This window comes from Haliotis rufescens, unplaced genomic scaffold, assembly GCF_023055435.1.
Source record: "Haliotis rufescens isolate VD_foot unplaced genomic scaffold, xgHalRufe1.0.p SCAF_389, whole genome shotgun sequence".
Taxonomy (NCBI): Eukaryota; Metazoa; Mollusca; class Gastropoda; order Lepetellida; family Haliotidae; genus Haliotis; species Haliotis rufescens.
Genome location: NW_025964100.1, coordinates 4,703 through 31,923, shown reverse-complemented (window position 1 = coordinate 31,923; position 27,221 = coordinate 4,703). Strand labels below are relative to the sequence as shown.

At 41.0% G+C, this 27,221-nt stretch overlaps 1 protein-coding gene across 1 annotated transcript; it reads left to right on the top strand.

The window, feature by feature from the left end:
* Positions 1 to 122: 122 nt before the first annotated feature.
* On the top strand, positions 123 to 27,221 carry LOC125372212 (epidermal growth factor receptor kinase substrate 8-like). The gene is made up of 12 exons (XM_048381415.1): positions 123 to 1,013; positions 2,744 to 2,816; positions 4,692 to 4,786; positions 6,191 to 6,323; positions 7,972 to 8,060; positions 9,076 to 9,314; positions 9,965 to 10,148; positions 12,807 to 12,958; positions 14,292 to 14,384; positions 15,299 to 15,374; positions 18,141 to 18,248; positions 22,883 to 27,221. The coding sequence occupies exons 1-12, from the start codon at positions 123 to 125 to the stop codon at positions 23,021 to 23,023; spliced, it is 2,274 nt and encodes a 757-aa protein (XP_048237372.1). The 3' UTR covers positions 23,024 to 27,221.

Here is a 27,221-nt window from a genome sequence, read left to right as displayed (position 1 = left end):
TGTCGAGTGTGGGGGTGGTGGATCTAAGCTTGGGCCAAGGGCGAGTACATGTCAGCCTCATTTCTGTCTCAGGGTTGTGAGTGTGGGGGGTGGTGGATCTAAGCTTGGCCAAGGGCGAGTACATGTCAGCCTCATTTCTGTCTCAGGGTTGTGAGTGTGGGGTGGTGGATCTAAGCTTGGCCAAGGGCGAGTACATGTCAGCCTCATTTCTGTCTCAGGGTTGTGAGTGTGGGGTGGTGGATCTAAGCTTGGCCAAGGGCGAGTACATGTCAGCCTCATTTCTGTCTCAGGGTTGTGAGTGTGGGGTGGTGGATCTAAGCTTGGCCAAGGGCGAGTACATGTCAGCCTCATTTCTGTCTCAGGGTTGTGAGTGTGGGGTGGTGCATCTAAGCTTGGCCAAGGGCGAGTACATGTCAGCCTCATTTCTGTCTCAGGGTTGTGAGTGTGGGGTGGTGGATCTAAGCTTGGCCAAGGGCGAGTACATGTCAGCCTCATTTCTGTATCATGGTTGTGGGTGTGGGGTGGTGGATCTAAGCTTGGCCAAGGGCGAGTACATGTCAGCCTCATTTCTGTATCATGGTTGTGAGTGTGGGGTGGTGCATCTAAGCTTGGCCAAGGGCGAGTACATGTCAGCCTCATTTCTGTCTCAGGGTTGTGAGTGTGGGGTGGTGGATCTAAGCTTGGCCAAGGGCGAGTACATGTCAGCCTCATTTCTGTCTCAGGGTTGTGAGTGTGGGGTGGTGGATCTAAGCTTGGCCAAGGGTGAGTACATGTCAGCCTCATTTCTGTATCATGGTTGTGAGTGTGGGGTGGTGGATCTAAGCTTGGCCAAGGGCGAGTACATGTCAGCCTCATTTCTGTCTCAAGGTTGTGAGTGTGGGGTGGTGGATCTAAGCTTGGCCAAGGGCGAGTACATGTCAGCCTCATTTCTGTCTCAGGGTTGTGAGTGTGGGGTGGTGGATCTAAGCTTGGCCAAGGCGAGTACATGTCAGCCTTATTTCTGTCTCAGGGTTGTGAGTGTGGGGTGGTGGATCTAAGCTTGGCCAAGGGCGAGTACATGTCAGCCTCATTTCTGTCTCAGGGTTGTGAGTGTGGGGTGGTGAAGCTAAGCATGCTCTGGGATGGGTACATGTTTTCACTGTCGGTCTAACAGTTGTGGGTATTAGGGGTGGGGTAGATCTAAGCTTGCCTTCGGGTGGGTACATGGAAGGTGGTCCGGCTGAGTGACTTTGTTCATTGCATGATGTTGCACATATCAATCACTGGATTGTGTGATCCAGACTCAATTACTTACAGGTCACTGTCATAATTCAATTACTGCTAAGTGTGACGTTACACAACGAACCAATGATACAATCTGGGCACCCAATACATGCTCTACAGTGTTTCCAGGAGTACCCGTTTCAACAACAGGTAGTTACCACAGAGGTTGCTGTGACTGCCTCGTGTGTTGAGTGTTTGTGGAAGCGCCACCCACTGTCACATCCACTAGCGATGCTGCTCAGTGCATGTCACAGCACCCTGCAATATACGCTCATATCCACCATCGTGGTACACAGCCATGTAACGGGTTAATGCTAATATTGACATGACGGCGAGCTATTTACACCAGATATCAACTTGTCAGACTTTTGTTAATGTAAAGCGTTGTCGTTTCACAAGGCAAGTGTGAGGTTGGTACACCGAGTCTGATTAGCATAGTCAACACTTCTTAATGAGCCATCGGTCATGGTAGCCATGTTGTGCAGTGGGTTCAGAAGATTATAGATGTCTCAGCTGGTTGCCAGGGGATTTTACTTAGTTCTGTGTAGGCCTGAAGGACATACAGTGCAGGTCAGTTATTTCAGAGCTGATAATGACGTTAGTGTGTGGTTGTTTTTTCATTTTTCTGTTGATGTTTGTTTTCATCTTAAGGTTTGTCAAGGATGTAGAGAACAATGACGGAGGAATGTGTTTTCAGAGATGGAGGATGTTTTGTGATTGTTGGCTTGAAATGTATGTTTGATTGTCCTGTGAGGTGGAAGGATAGTTTGTACCTTGTTGCTTCTACAATAGCTGGAAAGATGTGGTTATATCGGGCCTTACGTGGAGTACACAACACAAGCCAAGTCACAGTGCGGAAGGCCTCCATCTTGGGCAGTAGATTTCTCGGACAATATGCTAGTTCTTAACGTTTGTCACGAGGGTGGTATATGTATGTGTAACAGCAACCAAGATAAGACAACCAAGTCTTCCATGATAATATGACCTTATATACAGGCCAACCAAAGAATGAAATAGTTGAATATATGTTAAATTGGTACACCAAACTTCATTGTGCCATAGTGATAAGGCTAATCACACGGAAAATGTTGAAAAGGATACAAATTATCATTTTTCAAGGTATTTGATCATTTTATTGTATGAAACCCGTGAGGATCCTGCGTAAGAATATAGGTCCCCCAGCAACCTGTGCTTAATGGAAGAGGTGACTAATGGATCAGGTGGCCAGGCTCGCTGACTTGGTTGACAGCATGTCATCTATCATTTATGTGGATCGATACTCATGATGGCAATCACTGGATTGTCTGATCCAGACTCGATTGTAGCTGGAACAGTGTGGTGAAGTTAAACAAAATACAAACAATACAGACATTGTTTTTCTGATTGCTTTGGTCTTCAGTAGGGCTGTGGAATGTTGCCTTGAAAAGAGGAGTTGGACCACATTGAAATGATCTGGAATAATCTATGTATTTCTTTGCAGCCAAAGGATTCCCCACCACCATCACAGCGCCCCCCAGAACCCCCAGGAATGTACGGCATGAGGAGTAACGTCGGTAAGTTCTCTATTATATCATGTGTAACAGGGGGCACGGGTGGCACGGGCGTCTAAGGCGCCGCGATTCACTGTGCAGATTTGCGTCGATTGGGCACGCCAGAAACCTATGATTGTGGTTCGAATCCCGGTTCATCCCAATTATGTTTCGAGGTTTGTCAGCACCATACCCGTGCTTGTTGGTTTCGGGCTTCCCTCCCTCATTAAGCTGACATGCAGTGATATAACTGGAATACTGTTAAAACTCACTCACTAACTCACTCAAGATGCACGTCACAACGTCCATGTCCATGTAAACAGCAACTGAAGCTGAGGCAATGTCACTCTGCCCTTGTGGTGTTGACAGACTGCTGTTTTGTTGCCCGCCCCACCCGAATGTATATTTGTCTACCGTGTAATTATCTAGATGTGGGTGCTCAATGAAATTTGCATCTTGATACGATATTAATCCTAATATTCTAGGTGTCTGTACAATTATTATGTTAAAAAAGAACTTTGAACCGGCATGTGTTGTTTTTACCTTAATGTATAGTCCTAATAAGTCCTAAATATATTTCAAACTTTTGTTCCTTCGTTTTTTTGTCTATAAATATTGATTCCAAATTATTTTTTTGTAAATACTTTTTCTCATACATAGTACATGTATACAGAATCATCCATTGTTGGCTGGTGATCTTAAACCATGTGATAAGTACTTAAGAGCTGATTCATACAGGACAAGATATATATTGTTGTTAGTTTGACATGTAAGTAGAAGCAAGACTGTAGGAATGGCTTTCCTTTATCTGGTATTACATACACTTATATAATATTTTACCAATATTTTTTAACCAAAAAAATGTTTTCTTAAAGCCTGAGTATAACATCTGCTGTGAGTTTGTTACACAATTTGAAATCGTGACATGGATAAATATGGGTGTGGTCACATCACACAAGGCCTTACTTTCACCATGTCAGCTAGACAAAGTAACCAGCCCCGCCCTCACTACACCGAGATTGATCATGACCCACTGGTGATCTTGTACTCCTGCCAAGTTGACAGCCTCCTTACAAACTATGCTCCATCTACATTGTAGTGAGCAGAGCCTTGGTCAGCCTTCAGTGCGAGGCCTTAGGAGAAGGGGATTAGTACAAATGGGAGATTTGTTGTTATGATTAACTTTGTTTATCTGTGTGTACAATGTTTACAGTGGTGTGTATATGTATGTATTTGGCCTGGGACTTACTGTGTTAGAGCAATGATACAATGCATGACTGTTACATTGTTGTAGGAAATTATACTCTGTATTGTTCAGGAGTGTTATAGAATTTATTACCAGTCACTGACCAGCTCAGTTACCATGTAGATTATTGAGCTTTGAGCAACCAAATAGTGGATATAAGAAGTGAAAAATAGGTGTTTCTTGACATGCAAACAGAATGCATGCGTTGAAAAATGACAACCTATCTGATTCCATGCTCTTTAAGATTAGGCCACACATATTTTATTTTTTGTTTCACGGGCCTGCCACCCTTTCTGAAAAGCAGCTGGGGGAAAAATAGATATTAAACCTAAAAATATTTTTTATTTTATGTTTCCCAACTGTAGTAAAGGGCATCTTGTACAATATTAAATTCTCTGTCTCCATCACTATCAGTGATTCAAAAATCCACCTGCATTTTTGACTCCATGGCTGAATGACTTTCATATATATAAATGATTGACATAGCCATTTATATTTTGTTTTATTTTGACCGACCTAGTGTGGAGAGCTGCAATAAATCAGTGAAACATAAAATTAAGAAAGTGTGACCTTAGGTCCATTTGTTTGGAAGAATGGATGTAAAGGACAATATAAATTTGAAGTTTTATTTTACATGTGATCTATTCTTTCAGAGCAGTATGCTGGTCCCTCTGGCCCCCGGCGCCCTGGCAACCACATTCCATTCATACAAGATGGTGGACAGAATGAAGTCCTAGAGAAAGATGTGGTAAGGAGGGTAGATCAGTTCTGATTCTTCAATAGCATGGTTAAAGTGTCCGCCCGTCACGCTGAACACCCAGGTTCGATTCCCGGGTACAATGTGTGAAGCCCATTTCTGGTGTCCCCCGCCATGATATTGCTGGAATATTGATAAAAGCTACGTAAAACCATACTCACTCGCTTGCTCTTTTGAGAAGTATATATACTCGAGTGGAGTCTTGTACCCAACTCTATGAAGTAACTGTATGAGACTAGGACTCTCTCTCCATGATGTGGGGGCACGGGGTCGTCTAAGGTGCCACATTTCGCTGTGCAGAGTTGCATCCCTTGAGCACGCCAGAAACCTATGATTGTGGGTTCGAATCCTGGTTCACCCCACTTATGTTTCTAGGTTTGACAGCACCATACCCGTGCTCGTGGGTTTCACCGAAGTGGTAAACGTCTGAGACCTGCATCACTTCAGGCTTTCCTCCCACATCAAGCTGACATGCCGCGATGTAACTGGAATACTGTTAAAAGCGGCGTTAAACCCAACTCACTCACTCACTCACTCCCCATGATGTGTCTTCAGTGTGGCACTGTAACAATGACAAAGGTATGGAGGGGCTTCTCATTTTACCAATATGTGGAATAAAACCCAGGCCTTTGGCTTGACAAGCGAACACTTTAACTACCAGCCTACCTTACTGCCCCTCAATAGCACGAGCGTCAGTGGAATAGACTTCTTAAGTATTCGCTCATCACAACAAACACACAGATTTGATTCAACAAGTAGGTAAAATGTGTGCAGCTCGTTGGTGACACGCTGCTACTGGTGACAACCAGATTGTGAAATAGTCACAAAATATTTCTGGCCAGGGGCCCGTTCCCTCAAAGTGATCTTAGCGCTACGATAATCGTAAACCTTTGTTAAAGTATAGGACTTATGAACATCTTAGCGCTAAGATAGCTTTAAGGAACGGAACCCTGGTTGGTTAGCCAGCCTTTAACATAATTAGCCAGCTTCAAATTTCACTATCTTGAATGAGCAACAGCTTATTTTCCAAAACATTTGATTCAAATTGCAAATCATAAGCCAAATATTTTGAAGAGAGGTAACTCAGAGCTCGTAACTTCGCAACATCGATTCAGTAAGGATATTTTATTTTTATGTTTTGATGGTCAATAAAATGTACAGAAAGGGGAAGAACTGTGCGTAAATAAATCACCGTTATGATTTCTGCTGCCAGTCGGGCAAGGAACATTTCAGAATCTAACAGACAGGCGGCTATTTCCTGCTTTCCCACTTTCCCACTGGTGACAACCAGTTTAAACTTTTGGTAATTTTGTTTGTTGTTTGATTTTGACTAAATGTTTTTTTCTTTGTTGTATATAATAACCAGCAAGTGTACTGACTGTTTCCCTCTTTCAGCAATTGCTGAATCACTGTTTTGATGACATCGAGCGGTTTGTGGCGCGCCTACAGCAGGCAGCTGAAGCATACAAGGAGTTAGAACGTAGGAAACGAGAGCGAGGCAACCGGGCACGAAAGAGACAGAGTGGAGGTGAGCTGCCACTGGTCAATAATGTCACATTCAGTGATACTCGTGGTTGAAGAAATCTTTTCTTTTTCAAATATTGATTTCAAAATGAGCATTATTTTTCAAAAGAGATTTGAAAATTGTATGGATTAGGATGTCTACCTCTGTGGTGCGCTCATTTGAAAAAAATCTAATGAAGTATTTGCATTTAAACATGGCAAGTAGCCTAGTGGTTAAAGCGTTCGCTAGTCACGCCGAAGACCTGGGTTCGATTCTGACATGGGTACAATGTGTGAAGCTCATTTCTGGTGTCCCCCGCCGTGATATTGCTGGAATACTGCAAAAGCTGCATTACCATATTCACTCACACACAAAGCATTCTCAACTTTACGAAGATCCTAAATCTGTGTAATAGTATCGGGGTATAGTCGTATAAGGGCCCTGAATTTACGTTTGGTCTTTTAATAATACAACGTATGATACATTACTTCGTTTTCAGTATTTCAATAACACTATTACTTACATCATTACTTATGATGCACATTAATGCTTCACTGGAAATGTAGACCGAAAACAGGGTTTGTATTGTAACCTGGATGTCCCTTCCACTGGTTTTATGTGTGGAATGTGAATAGTTAGACATTTGCATGGAAAATTTATTTCATTTCGTATTTTGAATGTTTTATTTTTATTGATCATGGTCCTATTTCATTTATTAATTTGAAACAAAACCCCAAATAATGTTGTGCATGAATGTGAGCATGTTTCTATGGAGATGTAAACAGATTGTGCATACTCACTTAAAACTGAAAGTTAAGTTGTGCAGGGAAGTATTTGCTGTGTGGTCAATGTTTCTATTATTTGTTACAGTTTAAGAAACAATATATTTTGTCAACACAAAATTTATCTTTTTTGTTATTCACTGATGACCACCAATTAGGACATCAACGTTTTATGCGCACACATATTTCCCCAAGCTCCACACAGTGTTATCTTTAACAAGAATAAGCTCCACACAGTGTTATCCTTAAAAAGAGCAAGCTCCACACACTGTTATCCTTAACAAGAGCAAGCTCCGTACACTGTTATCCTTAACAAGAGCAAGCTCCACACAGTGTTATCCTTAACAAGGTTGTCACAATGCACAACGGCTTTTGTCACACAGATTGCCTCTGTCTTGAGGCAGCATTGAACAAGCTTCAGTCAGCCAGCTGAACATTTAGCCAAGAGTTTAAATTATTGGCTTGTCATTCCAAGGAGCCAGGTTCAATATTCTACATGGGTACCATGTTTGAAGCCCATTATTCTCTAAGTTATTGCCCTGATTATGTTTCTAGGTTTGTCATCACCATACACATGCTCTTACATTTCACCAAAGTGGTAACCTACAGGTATCACTTCTGGGCTTTCCTCTCACATTAAGCTGAAATGCTGTGATGTAACTGGATACTGTTCAAAGCGATGTTAAACACAACTCACTCGAAACTTCAGGGTTATCATTTGAAGATATTGAGATGCAGAGAGCATCACCTTTGACAAAATATCTAAATACAAATATAAAATATCTTCTTTTTCAACTTTTGTGGGGACAGTTTGAGCCCTGAGTATTTTCCAAAGTACATAGATGTATGTGGGGAGTATGGTGCTTGAACATTGTGCTACTTTGTTCCAGATGGCATGCTGAGTCACAGAGCCCGACCCCCACCTGCCAGTGATTTTATCGATATTTTCCAGAAGTTCAAGTTTTCTTTCAACCTGCTGGTAAGTTAATTCACTCTTTTTTTATTTTTCCGATTATGTTTGTCAGCACTATACCCGTGCTCGTAGGTTCCACCGAAGTGGTAAACGTCTGAGACCTGCATCGTTTGGGCTTTCCTCCCACATTAAGCTGACACGCCGCGATATAACTGGAATACTGTTAAAAGCGGCGTTAAAACCAACTCACTCACTCACTCACTCACTATTTTTCGGAAACCATGACAAGTCTGCTAGTACTAAAAAGCAGGATTCAAGTTTGCTTGAAATATGAATAAGAATCTTTTCCTCCATCGTCTACTTCACAGTTAATTTGTAAGAGATCATGTCATTTTAGTTCGAAGATCCAGGGGCTGATCCCCTTTGAAAAAGGGGGATGCACGTAATAGCTAAGTTACAAGTGACTTGACTGAGGGTGCAGTTGACATGTACACCCTCTTTCGAGCCATCAGTGAGATTTATCTGAACTAAGTTCTTGTTCAATGAGCACAAGGACTCCCAAGGACCTGGGCCAGTTTCACAAAACGATTGTGGCCATTTGACTGTGTCGTAACTTCTACACGTTAACATAAAGTTGAGATGATCATTGAGCTATGATCACTTTCTGAAATGTATTCTGCATTCACTATCGATCCAAGATTTGCTGCGGCCGGTCTCCTTGATTTGGGAGTTAACCATAACATAGGTACAACAAACCTCACTACCTTCCTTTCTGACCTGTGAAGACCCGGGGTAGAATAGGTCTTCAGCAACCCATGCTTGCCATAAAAGGCAACTATGCTTGTCGTAAAAGGCGACTAACGGGGTCGGGTGGTCAGGCTCACTGACTTGGTTGATGCATGTCATTGATCCCAATTGCGTGGATAGATGCTCATGATGTCAATCACTGGATTGTCAGGTCCAGACTCGATTATTTACAGACCGCCGTCATATAGCTGGAATATTGCTGAGTGCGGCATTAAACAACAAACCAACCAACCAACCTTCCTTTCTGTCATGAGATATTATCTTCACTTTACAGGCCAAGTTAAAGGCGCACATCCATGATCCCAATGCACCAGAGTTGGTTCACTTCCTGTTTACGCCTTTAAGTCTGATCTACGAAGCCAGTCGTGATCCGTTCCACGGCAACCGGGATCTTGCCGACCAGGCAATATCTCCTGTTGTCAACCATGAAGCTAAACAACTGTTGCTCAACTGTCTGACGTCCAAGGAGATCGAGCTATGGCAGGCGTTGGGGCCCAAATGGACAACTAGCAGGTTAGATACAACAACCAGGTCCCTCTGGGGATTAGAATAGGTCTCCAGCAACCTATGCTAGTGGTTGTTTGTTAGTCGTAACAGGCAATGGAAACAGTGGTCAGACTCAGTGTCTTGGTTGTGTGGATCGTTGTTTACAATATCAATCATTGGATTGTCTGGTTCAGACTTGGTTATTTACAGACCGCCGGCATGTAGCTGGAATGTTGCTGAATGTGGAATTTGCAATTGATGTGACACCCGGCCGGCTTCGTTATTGCATGGCATCATATCCCGATCAGGTAGATTGATGCTCATGTCAATCACTGGATTGTCTGGTCCAGGCTCGGTTATTTACATGGCGTCACACTAGGAATGACGTCAAAGCTTAAGATTGTTGACGTCAATCAACTAATGGTGGTTTTCTAGGATGGGTGGTGATACTGCATTTTTCTAAAGGGGAGCCCAAAAGGATTAAGAAATAATGGAGAATAAAGAAATTATTACACTCACTCGTGTGTCATACTGATTTTACAAAACTTTGTGTAAGAATTCACGTATTACCCTCACTCGGGAAATACAACAATTCTGACACTCGTTTCGTAAAATCAGTAAGACACACATGCTTGTTTGATAATCTCTATACATTTATTCTGTTGCTACTCTTCCAGAGAAGAATGGAGAGGCTACACGCCCCCGTTTAACCCCGTGTTCTACGATGGCTGGCGACCGTCACCGAGTGTGATCGAGGATTCTCCTCCTCCTCCTCCACCTCAGGTACCATTAGAGGCAGCGGTTCTTGCCCACCACAACCAAATCATGAACCACACGCATGAGTCGGATACTAGGCCAATGGTAATATTATTTAACCCTTCCTCTCCGGAGCATTTCACGAAATGGCTGCTCAGGTTATGAAACCATTAGTTTTGTTGAATTTACAACTAATTTCATGATTTTGATATTTCACATAATATTTTAATGAATGTGTTGATGTTTTTCAAAACATTTTGTTTTCTTTGAAATATAAGAAATTAAGTACAAGCATTGATTGATTTCCTTAAAATATAAACTTTTTGGACATAAAATTCTCTTGAAGTTAAGTGCGTGTAAAATTATAGAAGCAAAAATAGTTCGTGAAATGATCCAGTGGGTTTTTAAAATGATTGCAAATTTCATTTCATTTTCTTTTTAAAAGACATGTTTTGTATTTTCCTGAAATAACAATTTTTTCAAATTATTGCTGAAAATATTTCTTAAAATGGTGAATATAATAAAATCTGAGGATCAGAATAAGAAATCCTTTTAGAAACCCAGACACTAATCCCTCTTTTTCACTGTGTTCTGCAGTTGCATTGTTATAATTTGTTTGCCATGTTGGTAATTGTTTAAAGTGATTGCCATGTTGGTAATTGTTTAAAGTGATTGCCAAGTTGGTAATTGTTTAGATTGATTGCCATGTTGGTAATGTTTAAAGTGATTGCCATGTTGGTAATTGTTTAAAGTGATTGCCATGTTGGTAATTGTTTAGAGTGATTGCCATGTTGGTAATTGTTTGAAGTGATTGCCATGTTGGTAATTGTTTAAAGTGATTGCCATGTTGGTAATTGTTTAAAGTGATTGCCATGTTGGTAATTGTTTAAAGTGATTGCCATGTGTCTGCATGCTCTTAAAATTTTACCGTAGTATGTCCTTAGAAATCCCTTCAATTTATCCGTTTACATTTTGTAAATATATTAGTTTGAAGTGACTAGTGAAACCATTATGTGGACTCCCATGGTAATCCTATTGTTCACTATATGCTTGATATAAATATCCTTGCTCTCATTTCAAAGTTGCATGCGTGTAGTCAAGATAGATTTTAATATACCAGACCTAATTGACCACCAGATATATACTGTTTCAATGTCAATTTGTTAAAATTACAATCTCATTTGACCTAGTACCACTAAAATATTTTTTCAACTTGATTGATTTTCCAAATAAGGACATGTTGATTAAACGTTTTTTTGGTTTTTATAAGAACTTCTTTTGAGACCTTTTCTGTGCTTTATTCAGTGATAAACTGTTTTGCAAATGTTCATTAGAATTGCAAGTATGGTTTAACCCAGCAAGCTGAAGAATCCAGCTATGTAACAGAATATTATATCATTAGTCCAAATATATATAGCTGTTTCTGTATCAGGCAGTAGAAAAGGGAGTCTCTTTCCCCTTTGGTGTAATACACCTGTGTTAAGTCATGCATGCTTTATCCTTGATCCTGTCAATCTCATTAACATCAGATCTTAGTTCTCGCTACCGCTAAACAAGGATCTGAGGACATCCCATTTTGGGTCACGTCTGAACGACCTTTCAACCAACAAATCAGAGAGTTGGTTACCAGATCGGGAAAGTGGCAGAATGTGATTTCTGCAATCTCTGAAAGGTTAACACATTGCATTCCAAATCACAGTTCAAGGTTGTAAACTGATTCCGTCAGAATCACCGTGGAATAAACATTCAAAACAGAAGAGACTTTCTATAGTCCGATGAAGGTACTGCCATACAATCTCGGCCATCTTTTAGACAGTTCAGTTTTCAAATTTAGAATCAAGATTTTTCAAAGCGTAGTTTGGAATGGCATCATTTTGAAACTTGTGCATTAAAGCTCTAGAAAGCTGCTTTTTGACTGGCTAATATCATTTTCTTGTTAGTCATTTCATTGGTTGGTCACAGTTTGCGAAAAGTCTTGCTGACGTGACCTGTAATGGGGTGTCCTCAGATCTTTGTTTAGCAGTAGTAATAACTAAGATCTGATTTAATTGACATTGCGATCCTGTAAAACTAGTATAGGTCTTGTGGTAAAGTCTAGATCTTGTTCAGCATTATATATCTCTCCACACTGTATCCCTACATACCAGTGAATAAACATTTTATGTCATATGCCACTGTATTAACAATGTTACATATTGTATCCACTGTGTATCTCATGAAAGCATTGTTAATACCAGTATGTAATCATGTAACTTTGTGTAAACCTGTGTTCTTGTGGTAACACACACTCTGGTAACATCTAGCACTCATATCCTCTCACACATAGAACTGCAATATCAACTCACAGTCATCCTGAGTGCACTATGGACATTAACACACAATGTATCTAATTAAAGAATCAGTAAGGACATACTTCTCAGGTTAGGATTGGTTGGAATGTGGATACTCCAGGAATGTTTGAGTAAAGTTTATTAGAGAGCCAATTTGACATGTAACGTTGAAGTAATTGGATTAACAATGTTATGTGATAACCTTGATAATTCTTGAATTAAAATTTAGAAAAATACCTCTTTAAGCAATTTCTGCCATTGATGTGTATAAAGATTAGTGACCAACTACAAAAAGTGGACTTTATTAAGTCTATGAAATACAGGCGTCACAAAAACTTAACCAGAGTCACTATTTGAGTTAAGGATTTAGATATATCTGATTGAGCTTTTTCAGATTCATTTTTTGTTCATGTTGAATATTTGCTTCTTACAGCCTACCTACCAAGAGGATGATTATCAGCGTAGATTTGAGCCACCACGCCCGTCACCGCGCCCACCAAGCCCACGGCCGCCGAGTCCGCCAAGGCATGCTATTCAGAGTACTTCAGCAGTGTACCCAGAATATGTAGAACAGCCCCAAGAGAGGTTGGATATATGTCCAGAGGATCTACTTGAGTGTGCCTGGCTTGACTTTCCCTGCTTGTAGTCTGCGGAAGCCCAGCGCTGCCTTTATCTATATGGGTGTCCTAGAAACAAGCTTTATCAATCGTTAATGCTTTTTGACAATTAAGATCTTGATAGTTTAGTTGATGTAGTTTAGGTAACATTTTGAAAAGAAATGTTTAGTAGCTGCTAAAGAATGAGATTTTACTTTTTAAATTTGAGAAACCTGGGGTTTTTTTCATTGTGTGGAAAATTCTTCTTTTTTACAGATTAATTATTCATTTGATATTAATGAGCTTTTAGCAATTGTTTAAGCAGGGGGAAAGCAGAAGGGTACTGTTCAAAGTGCACAGTTTGACGTTGGTATTTTGGTATTTTTGGTATGCATGACCTTTCTTTACCAAGCCGTTTTCAACCACATAATATGTTTTTGCATCTTGGATATTTTCCCAGTTCCAATTCTTCTCATGTTTGGTTCCTTTCTCCTCCCACCACCAACACGGGGGAATATTCACACAATTATTTTGAGATGGTCCCTTTCCTCCATGTTAAATCCTCTCCTTGTGCTGTCTACCTCTGGTCCTGCAAGAGTTGTCTTTCCTGATTTGTTGCAGTTGCTTGCTTCAGTTTGTAGCCATAAAGTGACTGCCATCAAGAGAACAATGTAGTCTCATATTTTCATATTTCTTAAGGGGCGGTGGAGTAGCCCATTGGTTAAAGCGTTTACACGTCAAACCGAAGCCCCAGTTTGGATTCTCCAAACGGGTACAATGTGTGAACCCCGCAATATAGAAGTTTTCAGTCTCTTTTCATTGCAATACTGAAACAAGCAACAACCGTGAATCAGGAACGACTTGGGTTTTTTTTATCAAGATTTGATCTAAAAAAATGTACTAACACTTTATCATGTTTGCTGCAAGATGGTACTCATATTTAGTGTTTATTTTAGTTAACTCTAACATGTGGTTTAAAACTTTGACGGGGATATTTAGCCTGATCTATAAATCTCTCGCAGATAATTAGTATTATTATTTGCATATATTTGTAAATATTTATATTTAAAATATCATTGCACAGACAGGCTAACTAACAGCCTTTAATGGCTGTTTAAACACTGCTATCAAGTCGAACATATTGTAATATATAACTATTGTTGAATATTTTAATGTCAAGTAGAGCCGACTCCATTATTACTGTTAAATTCCTGTTAAGTGTTGTGCTTTCAGTAATGTACATCTGCTTTTTGACGACGGAGGAAAATAATTTTATTTCTCAGGTAACATTTTGACGGTGGTGATTGTTCTGATATTTCTAGAAACCGTCCCGAAATGAGGCGTCAGTCTCCTACATCGTCACGAGATGAGGAAAACGCAGCCTACCTGGATGAGCTGAGGCGGGGTGGTCATCAGTAAGTGTCCCTCCGGGGTAGAATAGGTCTTCAGCAACCCATGCTTGCCGTAAAAGGCGACTATGCTTGTCGTAAAAGGCGACTAACGGGATCGGGTGGTCAGACTCGCTGACTTGGTTGATGCATGTCATCGATCACAATTGCGGGGATCGATGCTCGTGATATTTATCACTGGATTGTCTGGTCCAGACTCGATTATTTACAGCCAGCCGTCATATAGCTGGAATATTGCTGAGTGCTGCGTTAAACAACAAACAAAAAAAGCCCACACAGCCCTGCTGCATGACAATTTTTTCAAAAGGCTGTAGTGTCTTTATATCTTGTTTTTTACCAAGCTGCTGAGGAAAAATATGATCAGGTGATCTGAAGCTAAAAATATGGTAAATTTAGGATATTTTTTTGACTAGCCACAGTCACCATAGCCTATAAGTATTTTGAGTAATGTGGGAGGAAAGCCTGAAGTGATGCAGGTCTCAGATGTTTACCACTTGGTGAAACCCACAAGCATGGTTATGGTGGCAACAAACCTAGAAACATAATCAGGGCAGAGCAGGATTCGAACCCATGATCATAGGTTTCTGGCTTGCTCAAGGGGTGCAACTTTGACAACTGGGCCACTTGTGGCCACTAGATTTTAATGTTATGTAGTTTTGCAAACACTGACAAAAATGTGTGTTCATAATTCTGCTAATTTACTCCAAAAAAGGAAAAGGAAAGTTTTACTTGGAAACAAAACTAATATATTTAGTTTTTATTGGCCATGAGTAGTGTTTCAGTGTAGAAAAAACAAAATCTTCTTTGGCCAAAAGGAAGCTTTTATGCAGAGGAGAATATGCAGCTTGAAGATGTTGAAGCAAATGTGTTTTTAATCAGTTTGAAAATATGACGATTAATTGAAATGTTTTTGTTTATAGAGTTTACGAAGCACTTCATGAAAGAAAGGGCAAAAATCAAAAAGAAATCTCAGTGAATAAAGGAGACATCTTGCAGGTGAGTGTCCCACCACCCCCTGGTTACATCCCCTGGTATCCCTCAGGACAACACCATTCCCACCACCCCCTGGTATCCCTCAGGACAACACCATTCCCACCACCCCCTGGTATCCCTCAGGACAACACCACTCCCACCACCCCCTGGTATCCCCTAGGACAACACCACTCCCACCATCCCATGGTTACACCCTCCCCTCAGGACAACACCACCCCCTGGTTACACCCTCCCCTCAGGACAACATCACTCCCACCACCCCCTGGTATCCCCTAGGACAACACCACTCCCACCACCCCCTGGTATCCCCTAGGACAACACCACTCCCACCAACCCCTGGTTACACCCTCCCCTCAGGACAACACCACCCCCTGGTATCCCTCAGGACAACACCACTCCCACCACCCCCTGGTTACACCCTCCCCTCAGGACAACACCACTCCCACCACCCCCTGGTATCCCCTAGGACAACACCACTCCCACCACCCCCTGGTATCCCCTCAGGACAACACCACTCCCACCAACCCCTGGTATCCCCTCAGGACAACACCACCCCCTGGTATCCCTCAGGACAACACCACTCCCACCACCCCCTGGTTACACCCTCCCCTCAGGACAACACCACTCCCACCACCCCCTGGTTACACCCTCCCCTCAGGACAACACCACTCCCACCACCCCCTGGTATCCCCTAGGACAACACCACTCCCACCAACCCCTGGTATCCCCTCAGGACAACACCACTCCCACCACCCCCTGGTATCCCCTAGGACAACACCACTCCCACCACCCCCTGGTATCCCCTCAGGACAACACCACTCCCACCAACCCCTGGTATCCCCTCAGGACAACACCACCCCCTGGTATCCCTCAGGACAACACCACTCCCACCACCCCCTGGTTACACCCTCCCCTCAGGACAACACCACTCCCACCACCCCCTGGTTACACCCTCCCCTCAGGACAACACCACTCCCACCACCCCCTGGTATCCCCTAGGACAACACCACTCCCACCACCCCCTGGTTACACCCTCCCCTCAGGACAACACCACTCCCACCACCCCCTGGTTACACCCTCCCCTCAGGACAACACCACTCCCACCACCCCCTGGTTACACCCTCCCCTCAGGACAACACCACTCCCACCAACCCCTGGTATCCCCTCAGGACAACACCACTCCCACCACCCCCTGGTATCCCCTAGGACAACACCACTCCCACCAACCCCTGGTATCCCCTCAGGACAACACCACCCCCACCACCCCCTGGTATCCCCTCAGGACAACACCACCCCCTGGTATCCCCTAGGACAACACCACTCCCACCACCCCCTGGTATCCCCTCAGGACAACACCACTCCCACCAACCCCTGGTATCCCCTCAGGACAACACCACCCCCTGGTATCCCTCAGGACAACACCACTCCCACCACCCCCTGGTTACACCCTCCCCTCAGGACAACACCACTCCCACCACCCCCTGGTATCCCCTAGGACAACACCACTCCCACCAACCCCTGGTATCCCCTCAGGACAACACCACTCCCACCACCCCCTGGTATCCCCTAGGACAACACCACTCCCACCAACCCCTGGTATCCCCTCAGGACAACACCACTCCCACCAACCCCTGGTATCCCCTCAGGACAACACCACTCCCACCACCCCCTGGTATCCCCTAGGACAACACCACTCCCACCACCCCCTGGTATCCCCTCAGGACAACACCACTCCCACCACCCCCTGGTATCCCCTAGGACAACACCACTCCCACCACCCCCTGGTATCCCTCAGGACAACACCATTCCCACCACCCCCTGGTATCCCCTCAGGACAACACCACTCCCACCACCCCCTGGTATCCCCTAGGACAACACCACTCCCACCATCCCATGGTTACACCCTCCCCTCAGGACAACACCACTCCCACCACCCCCTGGTTACACCCTCCCCTCAGGACAACACCACTCCCACCACCCCCTGGTTACACCCTCCCCTCAGGACAACACCACCCCCTGGTATCCCTCAGGACAACACCACCCCCTGGTATCCCCTAGGACAACACCACTCCCACCACCCCCTGGTTACACCCTCCCCTCAGGACAACACCACCCCCTGGTTACACCCTCCCCTCAGGACAACACCACCCCCTGGTTACACCCTCCCCTCAGGACAACACCACTCCCACCACCCCCTGGTTACACCCTCCCCTCAGGACAACACCACTCCCACCATCCCATGGTTACACCCTCCCCTCAGGACAACACCACCCCCTGGTATCCCTCAGGACAACACCACTCCCACCACCCCCTGGTATCCCCTAGGACAACACCACTCCCACCATCCCATGGTTACACCCTCCCCTCAGGACAACACCACCCCCTGGTATCCCTCAGGACAACATCACTCCCTGGTATCCCTCAGGACAACATCACTCCCTGGTATCCCCTAGGACAACACCACTCCCACCATCCCCTGGTATCCCTCATTGCTTGTTCTTTGATGGAGCACTCAGCAATATTCCAGATATAAGTTATGGTGTAGATATTTGAAGCTGGACCAGACAATCCAGTGAGTGAACCAAAAAAGTTGAATTAGGTTTGTTTCAGTCATATATATACCCCAAGTCTATGACCTGAAAAATCATACTCCAAATAGATTAATTCTGGTAAGGTTGGCCACTGGTGTGTTTGCTATAAGTAGTTACTGGCATCAGTCCCCATTTAATTCACAGATTTGACCAAAAAATTGTTTTCTGTTTGCTGCAGGTGGTGGACAGTAGCCGGAAGTGGTGGAAGGTGCGGAACTACAAGGGCGAAATGGGTTATGCCCCTTACACAATACTGACCGAGGTCAAGGACTTGGGATACGGAACGGTTAGTTGGTCACGACACTAGATTCAATGTATTCTCGTTTTATGAAAACTCATCTGTTAAAGAGAGTGGTGATCAAATATCATTTGAATTGAATTTTGAATATTGTTAGCCTTTACTTTTTTAATGCTTCACCACTAAATCCTTGCCTTTCATTTTGTAGCTGTATGTTTGCAATCAACACTTCACATTTAGTTTTCAAACTAATGTCATGGAACTTACGCCATGTACAGTCTTCCTTGTACAGATTCAATTAATAGACTTATTGACGTGTGATGTGCAAGCTGTCTGGGTGGTCTTGTGTTCTACGTTTTCTTTAAATCGTTCTTCTGGAAACATTCCATCATGAATGGCGGGCGGACCGTCTTTGTGCTACGACTATCATAAGCCAGTGTTAAAGTATGGGAGTTACAATTGTCTTTGTGCTACGACTATCATAAGCCAGTCTTAAAGTATGGGAGTTACGATTGTCTTTGTGCTACGACTATCATAAGCCAGTGTTAAAGTATGGGAGTTACAATTGTCTTTGTGCTACGACTATCATAAGCCAGTGTTAAAGTATGGGACTTGCGATCGTCTTTGTGCTATGACTATCATAAACCAGTGTTAAAGTATGGGAGTTACGATTGTCTTTGTGCTACGACTATCATAAGCCAGTGTTAAAGTATGGGACTTGCGATCGTCTTTGTGCTATGACTATCATAAGCCAGTGTTAAAGTATGGGAGTTACGATTGTCTTTGTGCTACGACTATCATAAGCCAGTGTTAAAGTATGGGAGTTACAATCATCTTAGCGCTACAACTATCATTAATCGGTGTATGGGTATGGGACTTACGCTTGTCTTGGCGCTATGATCGCTTTGTGTGACGGGTCCCTAGTTGCAGTTTCTCCTCCTGACTACACTTAGAAAGAAATAAGTATTAAACTGAGTATAATCCTTGCCCAGGACAGTTCTCAGAGCCTGAAAGGTTTGCTTATATATATATTTGAATTTAGTATGGACCATTTATGACATATTCTATATTTTGTGAGTATCAATAACATGGAATGTTTTACTTTGTTTCAGTGCAATACTGATTTAATAAACGTTGACGTACATGTTTAGATAAGACAAAGGTACACAGTATAACAACAGTATAAGTGTTGAGGCATGTCCGCTTCATTGCATGATTATTGCAGTGTTGCAGTCTTCTGTGGACCTAAATATTGTGAATGGAAGGCCCTTGTACACTCGTGTTTGCAGACTCTGGAAAGACTGCATGCACCCATTGTTGTTCATGACTATCTGCAAAGAATGAATCTTTTCTTCGTTCAGTAAATAGTTCATCACATGACTATCACATGACAATCATGTGACTGTCATGTGACTGTCATGTGACAATCATTGTACTCTTCTCTGTGTGGTTTAACCTATGACCTAATGTAGATTTCCCATTTAATATTGCCGACATTTTGCACATGTAAATGTGCCTTAATTTAAATATTATTATTCATTGTGAGGAGGTTTCAATGCATTTGAATTATGAGGTATATAAATGTCATAAATGTCACTGCAACTTTCTACAATTACAACATTTCCTTCCTGATAAGAATATTGGTCAAAATATTCAAAACATGTTGTGAAGAAAACTTTTTGCTTTATTTGTCAACAAGAAGTCATAGATGAGATCATCAACCAATCACATCTGTCATCTTGGTCATATGACTGTATCTTTTATTCAGGTTCCCCGCAATTAGTTGCGCAGCATTGATTCCGTAGGTAGCCAGCTGGAGTATTTACAAGCTTGCCATATTAACCCCCTGAGTGTGTATACACCGCATCATACAGTCTCTTGTCTTGTCTTACATCATACTTGCCGTACAACTTCTTTCATTCAACCAAGGAAATTGTCAAGACTAAAATTATGAAAAGGCATTAATTTTGTTGTGGTTCTGATTGCCATGTTTATATAAATTTTGGAGGGAGAATATTTCAGTGTCAATAGAGTTGTGATGTGTGTGCCTGTCGGTGTGTGGTGTGTTTGTTGGGGAGATATGTGTGTATCTGTTTGTGTGGTCTGTCTATGTGGTCTGTCTATGTGTTGGGGTTGTTGTCTCTTTAGCTAGAACCTTATTTTAAAGAATATACTTAAAAAACATGGCCAGAGCCACAACATTATTAATTGTATGCCTATATTGTATTTTGATACAAAAAATTACCCCAAAAATTATTGTCAAAATTTAAATTGTTTTATTATTTTGTTTCAAGAAGAAAGAAGTTGTAGCTTGTTTCGACTGAGAAATAACAGCATGTGGAGTGTTGTTGGACTCAATGGTTCCCCGGTCTACTACCATGTCTTGTGTTGGATAGTGGACATTGTTCTGGAGTTGTCATTAGAACTTAAGTGTTGTCATAGAAATGAGTTGTCCACTGGGAATTCTGATTGGCTGAAAACAGATCCAGTTAGTCTTACTAATGCAAGAGGAAATAATTAATGATAAGTTCATGCATGTTTCAATTATTGATTTTTTCTTTTTCAAATGGCATCTTTTAAAACACAATTAATATGATGTTCTGTAACCTTTTTTTATTTAGTGGCCCTCCTTTATTTCATGATTTGCTGTATTTGACCTCTGAGCATTAACCTAGCATCATTCTTGTGAAGGAGGGTGGGGGGGTAAAGTGTTTGCTTGTCATACCCCAAGTTCAATTTCCGATATGGGAACAATGTCTATGGCCCATTTCTTGTGTCCCAAAATGATATTGCTGGAAGCAGCATAAAACTGAACACACTCACTGATTGTTGTGAGGTGTCAGGATTACATTGGTCCACTGCCACCTTGTCGTGTCTTCCTTGCATTGTGATAAACAAGTGTTATGGGACTTACTCATCAAACATAGCATGTCTGAAGAATAGAAAGACAATAACAGAAGGAAGTGATTTTCGTGTTAGTTACTGGCTTTACAGTTTTACAATGGGGTCTCCTTAGAACAATTTATATTAGAGAGACATTTAACTCTCTTTTTTTTTAAAGAAAACTATTTTTTACAAGAGCTGTTGTTGTTGGCTTGGGCTGAGTTTTTAATTGACTGTTTTTCTAAAGTTTGTGGAAATGTTAGTTAGAGATGTACAATGGTTTTGTGTTGGAGTATGTACAGAGAAACACTCATCACCAGGCTATTTATCTTAAATATATGATATCTTTATTTTGTGTTAGTATGTCTTTCTGTCCTGTCTCTTGGTCCACACCCTTTCTTCTCAAGCTCCCTCAGTCTAATATCATTTCAATTCGAGTTTCTGACACAATTCAAATCTTGATTGGAATTATTTTATTTAAAAAGTGCATGCTTATACAGAGATTAGCCACTTCAAATTTTGTCCATGGGCTGGTTCATTGGTATTGACAGCTATGTGCAATTTATTTCTTTTTGTAATGCTGGGAAAATATGTCTTTAGAAATTTTAGTATTTTTAATTTGTTGGTTTTGTTCTCACCTTCTATAAATGTTGAATCTTTCAACTGAATATTAAGACATCATTTGCTTTTTTACCAAATATGTTTGGCCTGGTGATGGGTGTTGTTAACATCAATATCTTGCATGGTGTGTAACATGTCATTGGTTTAATCCTTGTGGTGCAAAGAATTAACAAAACTGGTCTTCTTGGATAGCATGTGGATTTTGAGCAAAACAGATTCTGTGCCCATGTTTGTTTTAACATCCCAATGGGGATCAGTGGCCACAATGAAACAGCACCTGGATCGGTGATGGCCAAGGAAGACAACTCTTGTAGTGACCTGCTTGATCATGATGCTGACACAGCTGGTATCATTGCTCGCATCATCAACCGCTGGTTGGACTGCGGGGCAGGGTGGCCCAGTTGTCCCAGGTGCCACAGTTTGCTGCACAGTTGCATCCCTTGGCATGATTGTGGGTTTGAATCCTGGATTTGCCCTGATTATGTTTCTTGGTTTGTCATCAACATACATGTGCTCATGGGTTTTTCCAAAGTGTGCAGGGGCGGTCGGGTAGCCTGGTGGTTAAAGCGTTCGCTCGTCACGCTGAAGACCCGGGTTCGATTCCCGACATGGGTACAATATGTGAAGCCCATTTCTGGTGTCCCCCGCCGTGATATTGCTGGAATATTGCTAAAAGCGGTGTAAAATCAAACTCACTCACTCACTCACACCAAAGTGTGCATGTCCTTTTCTCCCCCACTTCAAGTTGATATAACTGAAATACTGTTCAAAGCTGTCTTAAACTGAACACTCACTCACTAGCCCGGACTTGTTTCCTTTACGGACATTGCACTATCCAGTAGCATTGCAGACACTTGCATTCATTCATTCATTCATTCATTCATTCATTCATTCATTGACTCACTTGCCTACCTATTCACTCTTGCAGAATGGTTTTTTTCTCCAATTTCTGTTTTTTCTCTTTCCTAATTTAACAGTTAATAGTACAGCTGAAAGTATATTTGACTTTAATTTGGTTTTGTAGGGTTAATGTACTTCATGAATATAGCATTCCATATTTGTTTGTTGAAAAAGTCTTGAAAAGAATTTCAGTTGAATTTATATATGTATAGAAGTCCTTTTAGGTAATAGGATATCAGATTGTTCTTAGGTGAATATACAATACAATATCATTTCAGGACTTGGGCCGCGACCGAAACAGTGGCAACTACAACAACTTCCTGCCTAACGACCAGCCACCAGCGCCCCCTGTGCCACCTCCCGCCCCTGATATTGGCAGGAGCAGACAACCCAAAAGAGGTGACTTTAAATACTTCTAGGGTCGTCAGCTGAAATAATCTACCCTTACCAGTGTGGTTTTATGTGTTCTGTTCAAAGGTCATAAATACTACCAAAATTGGCGAGATTGTGAGGACAATAAATCTGTATTCTCAATTTTATTACAAAATGCCAATAAATTTATCGTCCAATCGACGAAATTGTACATAGATTTCCGTGCAGCTTCATTGGCAGAAAAAACAATGTCACATTAGATAGGCTTGATACAACAATACCCATCACTCTGTGTTCCTGAAGGTTAGATGATGTGCAATTTGGGGAGTAGGAGGACCAAATAGTTCCTGGTTTAACAAAGAAACGGTTGTGCCACGATGGTCATTACTCCTATGTCAGTTTATCATGGACTTAAAGGGGCGGGTGGATAGCACAGTGGTTAATGCAATCGCTCATCAGGTCAAACACTGGGTTCGATTCCCGACATGGGTACAATGTTTGAAGCCCATTTTTGGTGTCCCCTGCCGTAATATTGCTAAAGGCGGCATAAACCATTCCGACTCATTCATAGACGTACTGCAGTCGAAGTGCTGCAATTGCTTTGTGAACGGGAACAAAATGACAACATGAGATACGATGAAACAGATTAATAGGAAAGTGAGGGTATGAGTTTCAAGCTTGTCCATATCTATTTGATTTGTCATAATATCAAGTCAGTTGTGTGTTATTATTTTTTTCCAAATCTATGCAACTATAAGGGAGGGGGGGAATCGATGTTAATATATATTTCATTGACTGTGTCATTATGTTCATATCATTCCTCATTAAACATGTGTATTCCCAATACAATGTTATAGTGTCAGTTTGCAAAAAAACAATGTTTTATACAAACATTGAAACTGGTCAGTAAGAGTATCTTCCCTTTTAGAATCACCTTCACTAAAAGTCTATTTCCTTTTGAACAATGAGAAGGTTCTTTAACCTTGAAGCTTGAACGGGAAGTTACTGAAGGGGAGGTAACTCTTACATGCCAAGGGAGACAACTACTTTCCCTTTTGCACATGAAGTATTATAGAGGTAGGAGACATGTAGGTTAAAGCAACACCTGCTTGAATTATATATGTATGTATATTGTATTTGTATATTCTGGAAACATGTTTTGAAGATTTTAGATTTAGAAAGTGTACTGTTTATATTTGCTTCACATTCAGCTGAAAATTGCCGCTTGTTATAATTTAGAGCATTTTGCTCACTGCAGAACAAGAATTGATCTGTACATATTTGTTTCTGATGCAACTTTATAATGTGGCCTTAAGTGCTTTGAAAGAAGATTGAATTTATTATGAACTTTTGTATAAATTTTGTTATTTTATCAGTTAGATATGTTTTTAATTTGAAAACATTTCATGTCAATTTAATCACAAATCATAAAGCACTGAATAGATCACCCATTAGCGTTGACATAATTCTGGTACCCGGCTAGTGAAAAGGTTGACACTAATTGGTGCTTGGAATAAAATAACAAAAGAATTATTCTCAAATATTAGAGATAAACCTTCATGATAGGTTGTTGATAAGAAAGAAGTTCTTTTTCTCCAATGACATTTTAATAGGATTATCATAGTTTTTCTTGATATGCTGGTACTTACCTGGTTGAGGAAGCTTCAGCCGAGCGTTGTGCAGGGGCGTCTTGTACAGTTAAATGGCAGTGGTGAATGTTGGTCTCTATATATAAAAGGTCAAAGAATATTTGACTACGAGTTGCTATTTAAATCACCTACCTCCCAGAAATGAAAAATAAATGTACATACATTGATTTGGTTGATCTGTAAAAATTGTACATTTTGGTTTATGGTTCTTTGGAATAAGCAGTAGTGTATTCTCAGTAACACCAACTTTTCTTTATGTTTTGAAAATGTGAATTTTGTGTTCTCCAGTATTCTTGCATAATAGCAGTGAAATCAACATTTGATGATTCTTTTTGGAATAAAAATGGCAAAAAAAAGAGCCAACTGTAATATGCTGAAAATGTTGAAATATGAGTTAAGGATTTCAGTTATCAAATAGCAGCATAATACCCATGAAAATATAACAGTAATAACCCGTACTCCCCAGTCTGGGCGATATAGGTGTTATTAGCCTCGTGTATGGTTAGCATTATTCAGCATATCTGACTCATTGATAATGGTAATATTTGTTATGATTATTGGAAATTTATGATCCATTATATTTTTGAAACCATTGTACATGTACTTGTACAACAATGGAAACATTTGTATCCAAATGTGAATCTATGACTGAACTAAAACCAAGTTACTATGGCAAGTTTACACTGTGTATGGCTATTCCTATAACAGTAGACAGATAATGGCTCTGATTGTAGTCACTTTCAGGTATTTTCCTTGAGTATTCTGATTGCCTCAGGCTTGTATCACTTCTGTATTATTTTAAAAGTTACTTTTTTTATACACACATTTCAACCAAATTTCTCAGTCTAAGGTTCTTCTTCCACAGAGAGGAGATAACTGCTTTGATTTGCACTAAATCCCTGAACTTGGCTAAACGCAACTGATTCCATAGTATTAAGAGGTTACTGCTGGGGTCACAGTGTCAGTTGGCATGTTTCCCAACTACTCATAATTGGTCTGCACATTTACAAATATCAAATCACTTATCTGCAATATGACAGATGTTTGATCACAACTTGACTTATGTCACTTTTTAATTAGAATTTGATTAGCAAATCAACTTTGCAATATATTTGTGTATATAGATTTTATTGACAAATATTACCAGCCAGATAATTAGACACCTGGGCTGATGTTAGTATTGAGTACAATAGAGTATTCTTGTCATCTGAAACCATGCTGATGTTCAAATGATTATTTAGTGGGGAATACTTCGAACCTTTAGAGGAGACTGATTCAGAGTACTTAATACCAGTTAATATTCTGTATTCATTAAGATAGTACTTCCTACGCAAGTATATATCCATAAGTTATTCATCTAACTGTGTACTGTTAAGTAAATATTTGTTGTATAAATTTATTATATTATCTTGTCTCCTTTTAAGGTGTTTGAAATATTCTCCATTTCGCCTCATTTGTAAATTGTTTTGACAGTTTTGTAATTTTGTTACTGCCCCATGGTGAGGTGATGGAAATGGGCCCTCATTGGTCAGGTTTGCGTTTTGTCATGCATGTTACCATGGTTTCAAAAACATGCCTCCATGACAGCTTGTTACCATGGTGATTTGTTGCTATGGTAACGAAAATGTCATGATGCTGTATTTGATTCGATTAATTATTCCCATCTGTCTGGTTTTCTGTATTCTTTTATATATTTTCTGGTGTCCTCTCATCATTATAACGTACTGACAAACTACTCTGGTTCATAGTTTAGAAGCTTATTTTGTAACCCAAATCCTCATTACTGCATCTCCTTGGCAACAACCTTTACTAAACCCTTATTTGGCAATGGAAGCATGCCATTTACAGCATTTAGAGGGGTCATTCCTTGGCTTCTCAACTCACTGTCTTTAACTTGGTTAACACTTCCTAACTGCGTATGATAACCACATCACAAACATGTCATCACAATGCCTGCTTATTGAGTTCACTTCCTGCATTGCTAGCCTGCACTGTAAAAACGGATAAGTTTGTAATATGAAACATTGAAAGATGGAATATGTATTCAAATTTTTTTGGGAAGTAAGAAAACAGTATTACACCTCTTTTTGTTTTATGAAAAATGATTCTGAACAGTATTAAAATCTTCAGTAATGCTCATAGCTCGATTTACAACTTTGAATATTCTTGCATGTATCTACTTGATCTATGTTTCTCTATGCCAATCAAGCCTCACTCACCAGCATGTCACATACACATAACCGCTAATCAGAATGGATTTTATTCAAGACATCGCATGAGAAAATTACTTCAGTTTCGCCTGTATGTGTACATTTTGCTATGAAATAATTTGCTCGTGAGTGTGACAGTACTACAGTGTATTCTGCATGTTTTGCCTGATGTTTCATGCATGTTCGGGCTGACAAGGCTTCTGCAATCCTGACCAGAGTTATCCCCCTTTCATCACTCTCCTATGCTGTAAATGACAGAGCATATCAAGTTGTGTTACCAAGTGAGGAAAATGTCAAACATATTTTGAAATATATTTATATACAAAAGATAATTACTGCATGTATTATTGCTAACATTTAAATAAAAAGCAATATTTGTACTCAGA

What these genes read in the sequence shown, in the direction of transcription:
- LOC125372212 (XM_048381415.1), top strand. Translation starts at nt 123, where the DNA reads ATGTCAGCCTCATTTCTGTCTCAGGGTTGTGAGTGTGGGGTGGTGGAT. An exon ending in CTGAGGCGGGGTGGTCATCA is followed by an intron (nt 14,385 to 15,298) that starts GTAAGTGTCCCT and finishes TTTTGTTTATAG; the next exon opens with AGTTTACGAAGCACTTCATG. An exon ending in ATAAAGGAGACATCTTGCAG is followed by an intron (nt 15,375 to 18,140) that starts GTGAGTGTCCCA and finishes TGTTTGCTGCAG; the next exon opens with GTGGTGGACAGTAGCCGGAA.